Raw genomic sequence first — 9,927 nt, forward strand, 5'->3', positions numbered from 1 at the left:
AGATCCCCCGCTCTGTCACCATTCACAAACTCACCAATTAAAGAATTTGAAGCAGGTTAAACTTTGACGTATATTGAGTTTTCAAATCAATTTGTTTATAATAGAGAAGCAAGGGAATGGCATCCACGCAAAAGAGGGTATTCTATCCGGAGATTAAACTATGTTTTATTGGATACAGGTGATATCTACGATATGAGTATTTTCTAACTGTTCGGAGAGGTTGCACAACATATGAGTCTATTAGGACAGTTAATAGAATTATATATTCTAGCTTCCAAGATGCTTGCTATTCCATGGGACTACTGTGTGATGATAAAGAATTTATTGCAGCTATTAATGAGGTAACTGAACTTATATCTGATCATCAATTGATAAAACTATTTGTGATGCTACTAATATCTAATAGTGTTAGCAAACCAGATTGTGTTTGGAATATAACTTGGACATTATTAGCTGAGAAATACTATATATAAAGAGAAAAATATTGAAAAACTAAAGTATTTCATTCTATATTTTTTTTATATCAAGATTGTATTCTCTTATTACTTTTATTTTTATCAATAATAGTAATGATTTTTATTTTAGAATTACTTATTAAATATTTCATAAAACCATCGTGTGCTTTTGCTAAGACTAAACATAACTGATGACGAATTAAAAAAACTTCTGCCTTATTGAGATTGAGAAGATATTCAATAGCAATACGAGATCTTTAAGAGACTATATATTAATGTCGTATCTTGAGTTGTTTGATGTTCGCCTTTTTCAGAATAAGCTAATAAAGGAGGAGTTAGTATATGACACAAATGAGCAAAGGTTAGTACTTGATGAGATACTGAATGCTATTATTGCAGACTCTAATGGTTTTTACTTCGTTTATGGACATGATGGGTGTGGTAAGACATTTATTTAGAATGGAATTTCTTCTACTTTTCGGTCTAGAGACAAGATTCCTTTCAATATCGCATTCAATGGAATTGCGTGTTTACTCCTACTTGGTGGCATAACGGCTCATTATATGTTTGCAGTACCCATTACAATTACTGATGAATCTATTTACAACATCAAGCATGGCAGCTTAAAATCTGATCTGCTCATCCAAAGTAGCTTAATAATTTGGGATAAAACTCCAATGCTCAATAAAATGTGCTTTGAAGCACTAGATCGGACGCTCAGGGATCTTATACGAGTTACTGATCAACATAAGATACATCAGCCATTTGATGGTAAGGTTGTGGTTCTCGGAGGTGATTTCAAACAGATACTTTCGCTGATTCCGAAATGGAGTAGACATGATCTATTGTCATCAGCTATTAACGCATCTCATCTGTGATCATTCTGTAAGGCTCTGAAACAGCATATGAACATGAGACTTTTAATGTCTTTTTTGGATCAACATGATGGTGAAATGAAGAGATTCGATAATTAGATACTTGATGCTGGAAATAAAAATATTGATTCTGCTATTGGTGATGAGTCAGAAGTTAAAATTTCAGATGATCTGCCGATTACAACTACTAATGACCCTCTCTCTCATTTGGTAGACTTTACATATCCAAATTTATTACAAAACATGTCAGATTACAGGGTATTTTCATAGTAGGTAATTCTTGCACCCACGCTTGAGAGTGTCGAGAAGGTAAACGATTTCGTTTTGGCAATCTTCCCAAGAATGAAAAAGGAGTATCTAAGTTCTGACACATGTCAAAGCTGATGAGAATGAAGATGTACAATAAGAGTGGTTCACACCAAAGTTCCTAAATGATATCAAATGTTCGAGACTACCCAACCACAAGTTGACTTTGAAGCCAGGAGTCGCTGTAATAATACTGGGATATGCAACGGGACAAGGTTAATAGTTAACGAACTTGGCAACAATGTAATTGGGAGCGACGGAAGTGGCCAGTAAAAATATTGGTGACAAAGTGTACATTCCAAGAATGAACTTGATCCCTTCAAATTCAGGATTGCCATTTAAGTTCCAGCGGAAATAATTTTCATTAACAGTGTACTTTGCAATGAACAACAAGAGAGCCAGGGTCAATAATCACTATCACATGTAGGGCTTTACTTGCCAAAATCAGTATTCACCCATGGACAACTTTGCGTTGCTTTGTCAAGAGTGAAGAGTCGCAGTAGCCTCAAGGTTCTAAATCTGGACGAATACAACAATCCAAAGTCGTCAACAATAAATGTCGTATTCAAAGAAGTTTTTAACAATATTTAGATAAAAAAATAGTATTTTCATTTTAATAACATGTTATCATTACACTTTTGTACAAATATTTACTATAGATATAACTAATTTATCTGTAACTCTACTTTTAAACTTGAAATGAAATATGTAACCGAAACACAACATTATATGCCAATTGCTATTGTATGCTATTTTATAATGACACACGGACACTGACACAGACACGGGACACGACACGACACGACACGGGACACACCGACACACGAATTTTAAAATATTACATGACACGGGGACATGAATACATATAAATTAAAAAGTAGTTTTTAGATAAACAGTAATGATATTTTAATATTTTATTGATATTAAAATATGAATTAATTTTTTAAATTATTTTAATATCTTATTTTAATTATATCAAGTATTTAAAATATTTTTTGTTTTAATAAATAATAATATATACTATATCTAAATTTATTTTAAGAATATATATTAAGAATAAGACCGAACACGCTGACACGTGATGGTATTTAGGTGTGTCCAAGTATGTCCGGAGAAGAATTTTTTTATTTTTTATTGAGACACGGTTTTGACACAGCAGACACGCGTGTCGGACGAGTGTCGGTGAGTGTCGTGTCCGAAATGTATCCGACACGCAGATACGGCAACTCAGCAAAGTATCCGTGCTTTGTAGGTTGTCGATAAATTTTCATTAGCCTTTTGATATAAAGTTTAGTGCAAAACTGACATGTTACTATTATAGTTATATATTTTCTTATTTTTTCAAGTCTCATTTTTTCAAGTCTCTTTTTTTATTGTTAAGAATATTATAAACTTTAAATTATTCTATTTGTATTTTGCTTTCAATAAAAATAAAACAGCATATTCAATACATTTATTATATAATAACAATAATAGTGGTATACAAAATTTAAAAAATTTATAATTATAAAATATTATTTTCGATTTGATACGTTAAATTAAAATATAAACTCGTGCATCATGGATTTAACACAAGTAGCATTATTGTTTTAATATCAGCTTCGTTTGATGCAAGTAGTCGAATTTTACCCCCATTCTATCCAAGGTAAAATCTCTTTTCCTCTCGAGTTACTACGGTTTATAACAATCGCTGAAATGGGACCTTGAACTTGTGGATGAACACAGTGATGGAAAATTCAAAGTCCGACACATCAGCGATAAGCGATTGGTGGCTGGGAAAGTCGGAAGGACACCATGATGGTTATTTTTTATATTTTTCCTGACTTTTTCAACATGACATCTTATGTTAAAAAAGTTTCGTAGCTAAATGCATATCATGCCAAACCTATTCAAAAGTATTTGAAGAGATCAAAATCCGTCATCCTTTGAATATTTTAAGGGACACCAAACATAGCCTAAGCGGGAAAAATTAGTTACAGCAATTTCTATTCGAACTTCAGCTGAAACCATGTTTATATCACATCAACGTCTCTGCTAATATGTATGGAAAATCAGGACAACAACATTATTCAATCACAAAAGCACGCAAATGAGAAATTGGTGCTACAAATCACATGCATGATTCAGATGAAGAGAGGAAAAAGGAAGAAACACATAAAAAAAAAACTTCACGGTTTCCATCAACAGGGCTATCAGTTTGAATCGAGTATCCGGATTTTTATCTCACAGAATGACTTCACATCAACCCCCCACAACCTGTTTCAAGAAATTAGCTTAAACCTGACATTTAAAAGAAAAAGCGACAACTCGGTTCACAAGCATCTCCCATTCTCCCGTTTAGGGTTAATGAATAAAATTAAAAACTTAAAATCAATTAATATTCCAGGAAAAGCGGGTAAACAGAATTATATGGAATGATCAGCATGATCAACACGTGTGTCATTATAAATTAAGACATGAACAGTTGAGATAAGGAACTATATAAGCTCTTACCAGCAATCTATCCCCAGAGCATTTGCCCCATGTTTATCAGCCTTTTCATCATCGCCAATGTGTAAGGCTTTGTTAGCTTCTACATTTACTTGATCTAAGAAACCAAATGTGGAACTCAATAAACTTGAAGCATTAATGGAACCACAAAGGTTGACATAACAGGAAATTAACAAATCCTATTTTTTTCTAATCTTTGTTTAGAACTGAATAAGACAAAAACAAAGGAGTTAAAGGTTGTTGCCAAAAACAGTTAATTTCTCACACGATCCACTGAGAAGGATAAGGTATCACTGTTGTTGAACTTATAATTGTTATACCAAGAAGTCATGAAGTATCGATTCACAGAATATCTAATTATAAATTATTAAAACACGCTGGTAGCCTTAGAAATTGAAGAGCAGAAAGAAGCAAAAGAAATTCCTGCGGGAAGAAAACATTTTCATTTATTAACTCAAGGAAAATGTGACAAATATTAACCATTTCTCTCTCATTGTTCATCTAGAAAGCTGAAAGCTGATTACAAACATGCTAAGCTTCATAAAGACAGCATATATACCTAGAGCAGCTTGAAATATTCTCGGGTCTGGTTTTTCATATCCAACCTCAGAGGATATAATGACAGCATCAAACCTAATGTAAAACCGGAACATAATCAATCAGACATTATGAAAGGTGTACACAGACACTGTAACATTTGAGCAAATTAAGAGAGGTTCAACAAGCAAGTTTCGCATAAACATTAATCGAAAGATTTCAATAAATCCCTAAAATATGCATGAGTAAAGTAAAAGCATACTGAAGGGACTACAGAAGCTCACAGATTCAAAACATTAAGATCCTTCAATAGTTTCCTTAAGCGGGAATCAAAGTTGGATACAACAGCCATCTTAACTGTGCCAGTGTTTATCATGTTAGGAGGGACAAACTCAAAAGAAAACAATGGTTAAGGAGGAAAAAGATATATTTGATTCGTGAGACCTCCGGCATCCTTGAGAAGAGTAATTGTTTCATAAGCTCCATCTGGAAGATGCCACACATCTCCATTTGCATAATACTGACATGAATAACACTAAGTTCAGAAACAAGCATCTGTCATATTGTGTATTTAAAAATTGAAGGCAAGTGTCAGGTACTTTTAAAATCTCCTGCTAATTTATTTTTCCTGGGTAAGTATGCAATAATATATAGATAAATTGAAACAACAGATGAATTCTGAGGAATGAACAAGAAGGAAGATCAGAAGATGAACAATTAAAAAGGGTAGATATTATCGAAGTCATCATTCAAGGTTTTGAATCTTTTGATAGGTAAGAACTGAATTTTCCAAAACGGTTGTGCAATCCACAGATAAATTAACTTAATTCGGAGAATCATCATAAATTGGGACTAATATAACAAATAGAACAGTCTCCTACGCAGAATGGTCACCTTGTAAACTTCCTCAAAATAATCTTCATCACTGCAACCAGTGGCTTCAGAAACTACAAGTTTCCAAAATGGCCTCCCATCTCCCTGTTTAAAATACAAGTATAAAATATAAGTGTGTGCAGTAATGATATGACTGTATAAACATTTTTTTCTGGAAAGCCTTGAAAAAACAAAATCCTGAAATTACTTGTCAATTGTACCATGAACAAAGTTCTACCCGGACATTTAATTCAGTTCAGCAACACTGGTTTTCATACCTATTACTTGAAAACTTTTTAGTTCGTCAATTACATTCGAAATTCATCAAAACTTAAAAGAGAAATCCTGCAAAGCATTTACAAGATAAATAAATAAATTTCATCTCAGACGAAGAACGGACCTCGTAACGTAGCTTTCCAGGCCACGGAGCAGAAAACGCCCTCTTAAATCCTTGCTTTATCTGAGCTGGAGTCAAATTCAAACCTAAAGATAGACATAGAGAAGCACGTTTCATCCAGAAATCAGAACACTAACATTCAAATGCATTCTCATTAAATCACGTATGGTCTAGTCACAATTAATTGCAAATGCTTGGTTGAAACCTAGGATTTTTATTTCAATTGAATTGTTAAGGCTTCCATTTCTTTCTTACAAATTTTGGCTTTACAGAAGGAAAAGAATACGAACCATATTTGGTTCCGATAGATGCATAGGTTTGTTCAACGGGGTTTTGTAATTGCAAAAGCGTGCCGCCGGCATCCAACAGCAATGCTTCATAACTTGATGATCCGGCTCTGGCATTGTTGATTGGCGGGGATGAGGAGAATCGAAGAGAAGTGTTACGCATGGAATTGAAGATAGCGTTGCGGTAAAGGTGAGAGTGAGAGTGAGAGAGAGAGCATCTCGTTAAAGTTAAGGCACTGCTAGTAGTGGCCCCCATCGTCAAGTACTAGGAGATCTTTGCAGCTCCTTTTGGGGATAATTTCTCCAAAACTTTAGCATGGAACTGACGCAGAATTTTGGACCAATTTAACATACAATAGAGGGGCAGAATTTTGCTTTAGCTTAGCTGATTGAAACAGTCGCAAATTGCTATAGTGTTGGACTCTTTGGTTAAGAGAAATAATATTAGAAACCATCAAATTTATTATTTTTAATTATTATTATTTAAAAATATGAGATAAAGTATATTCTTAAATTATTAATTTAAAAAAGTTAAATTAAAAAATTAAATTAATAATTAAGTGAAAAAATTTTCATATTTCTCACCTTTTTAATTAGTGATTGTTATGCATGTTACGTTGATATCATATATTTTTAGAAAACTTTCACATATATCAATTACTTTTTTGGTACACCAATATAGCAGGTACAATCAGATTAGCAGTCAAGTCTTTATCATATAGTGATAAATAAAAAATCTAAAATATTCTTAGTTATATAGTAAAATCACAAAAATAGCAGGTCGGCTATGTGCTTCATGGTCGAAGCTAATAAGAAACTAGCATGAAAGGTATGGCTTCAACGGCTGGAAGCTGATGGGCCGTTTGTCTACCAATCCAAAATGATGAGCATTGTAAATGGACTTGGATCACTAAATAATAATGGGACTCTGGTGAAAATTTTGTTTTTCGTTAATCGAAATACTTTATATAACATAGTTAGGAAAAATAGTAACTGGTCGTTTAAAGAATTCGGACCTGGTAATGATTTTTTTTATTGTAAAAATCTTCAACGGCGTCGTTTCCAGGTAAAACAACCCCCCTCCTCCCCAAAAAATAAAAAATAAAAAACCAGCCTACCGTCCCCACCAATCCACCATGATGCCCTAATCTAATGGTGATCAATCACCCCCAAACCAAACCCAATCTCTTGTCTCTTTCTCGTGACTCTCTCTGTGAAGCACAATTTCTGTTGGTGTCACCTCTTTCATTGTGGCCGTTGTAATCCATATGTGTGGTTTCGGTGTCGCCGTCTTGTAACTGGTCGTGTTTGTCGCGCTCTGTGTCGCTAATGTATCGTACACAGCATCGCCCCTTCCCCACGGTCGTCATCGCCGCTCTATGTGTTGTCGTGGTTGGCATTCATACGCACACCTTCCATGTGGTCCTCCTCGCCGGCAGCTGAGGTAGCAGGTCCCGGTGCCGGTCGTCGTTGTCGTCTTCTTGATTGGAGCCTCGCTGTAACAACCTAGTTTTTGAGTACGCGAGATATTTTCTAAAGACACAGAGTTCTTCGGAAGATCAGTGAAGGGAACACCTCTGCTGTATCATCAAGCATCTCAATCCTCATTGTCATTATGTTATCTTTAAGCCAGAACCTTTTTTGAGGTAAGCTCGACAACGCAGTCGCGAAGAACCTAGTTTTTGAATCGTATCTATTCGGAGCTTTTAATTCTAGTTTTTGTAAATAGTCTCAGTTTGACGAACCGTACCCGATTCATGAGAGAAGAAAGATAATAATATAATATTATCATTATATTAGTATTATATTTGCTTGAATAATATTATAATATTACCTGACTTGTTTTAGTTAAAAACAGGAGATCGGTTTGACCGAGTTCGCAGTCTACTGGTGCAGTTTAACACCAGTACTCTCTGATGACTGTAGTAATGCTAATGCCTCATCATACATGTTATATTCTCATATTAAATAGTTACTAGTGTCATTTATACTAGTAGCTCAGAAAAGTATTTTTTGATGTGTTTTTATGTATGCCGATTCATCTAATTTTAGTAGTTATACACCGTAGATATATTAATATTATTTTAAACCACCTCCAAACTAACCAATCACAGTCCTCCACTACCACCCCAAGACCCCCAAGGCTGGCTCATTTGCTCCTTGTGGCCAAAAGTAGCAAGAGAGGAAAAGAGACAAAAGTTATTAGTTCCAAATCTTCAAAACGTTATTTCTTCTGAACTAAACTCAAATCAAAATTTTAATTACACCAAAATGACCCTCTCTTCTTTCTCTTCACAATCATATGACTAAATGATGAGCGGATATTTTATACGCTTTTTGCCATTATTTTCATATAGTTTTTAGTGTGTTTTGTTTAAGTTTTATTAACTTTTCATAGGTTTGAGTGCAAAATTCACATTTTTCGATTCTACTTTGAGTTTGTATATTTTTATGCAATTTCAGGTAACTTCAGGCTAAAATTGAGGAGCTAGATCAGAAGTCCGATTCAGAGGCAGAGAAAGCACTATAGATGCTATCCGAATCTGACCTCCTTGCATTCGAAAGAGTTTTTCTAGAGTTACAGAAGTCCAAATGGAGCGTTCTCAACGACTATGGAAAGCTAATATCTAGAGCTTTCCAGCAATGTATAATATTTTATACTTTGCATCAGAATTGAAGGTCCAAAATTGACGTCCAACACTAGCCTCCTGCACTATTCTGGCGTCCCTGACGTTAGGATTTTTGCTAGTAAAGAATTTTATAAAATTGCGTTGTAAGTATAGATTCTAAACCAACAAGAATCCCTTCGTACAAACGTATTGGTTGTTACAAGTAACAAACCCCTAAATAAATTGATAACCGAAGTATTTAAACCTCGACTCGTCTTCTCAAGGAACTGCAGGGAAGTGTGTTCTTATTATTGGTTATGGAGATTATAAATTGGGGTTTGAGAATGATGAATGAATATGGCAAATAATTTAAATGGCAATTAAAATAAATAAATACTAAGGCAAATCCTTTGACAAGGTATGAGAAATTGGAATAAAAATGTCTTCAGATTAGGAATAACCAATAACATAAATAAAAGAAAGCAATATTAACTGAAATACCTCAAATAACATTAATTCAAAAGAGTAATCTGTAACATAGAAGAATTCATATTAAATTGAAAAGCAAGTAATGAAAAAGGAATATTGAACCTGATAAAAAGATAATCCTCAATGCAAATAAAATCCTAAATCTAAATCCTAATCCTAAAGAGAGAGGAGAGAACCTCTCTCCAACTAAACCTAAATCATGGAAAGTGACTAAAATTTGGAGGCTCCCCTGAATGGATGCATTCCCTCACTTCATAACCTCTGGTCTATGCCTTCTGGACTTGGATTTGTGCCAAAAAAAGCTTCAAAATTCGCTATGAGTGTTTTCTATAATTTCTGGTGCGTGGCCTCTGTCACGCGTCCGCGTGGGTCACGCGGTCGCGACAATTGGAGTTTTCCTTGTCGCGCGGTCGCGTCAGTCATGCGGCCGCGTCGCTGCTTCTTCGCGCTTGGCATGCAGCCGCGTCGTCCATGCGGTCGCGTCGCTGCCAGTTTCTTCAGAAACTCCGTTTTGTGCTTTCCTTCCAGTTTTGTATGTTTCCTTTCCATCCTTTGAGTCATTCCTGCCTTAGAAGATCTGAAACTACTCAACACACTAATCATGGCATC

At 34.7% G+C, this 9,927-nt stretch overlaps 1 protein-coding gene across 1 annotated transcript; it reads right to left on the reverse strand.

The window, feature by feature from the left end:
- Window positions 1-3,605: 3,605 nt before the first annotated feature.
- LOC107489388 (uncharacterized) lies at window positions 3,606-6,601 on the reverse strand. Its single transcript, XM_016110137.3, has 8 exons — window positions 6,224-6,601; window positions 5,937-6,019; window positions 5,558-5,641; window positions 5,108-5,183; window positions 4,948-5,020; window positions 4,686-4,759; window positions 4,130-4,223; window positions 3,606-3,892 (listed from the first exon to the last, which is right to left on the reverse strand). The coding sequence occupies exons 1-8, from the start codon at window positions 6,474-6,476 to the stop codon at window positions 3,829-3,831; spliced, it is 801 nt and encodes a 266-aa protein (XP_015965623.1). The 5' UTR covers window positions 6,477-6,601; the 3' UTR covers window positions 3,606-3,828.
- Between the last annotated feature and the right edge of the window lie 3,326 nt (window positions 6,602-9,927).

The sequence above is a fragment of the Arachis duranensis genome, chromosome 5 (assembly GCF_000817695.3).
Source record: "Arachis duranensis cultivar V14167 chromosome 5, aradu.V14167.gnm2.J7QH, whole genome shotgun sequence".
NCBI lineage: Eukaryota > Viridiplantae > Streptophyta > Magnoliopsida > Fabales > Fabaceae > Arachis > Arachis duranensis.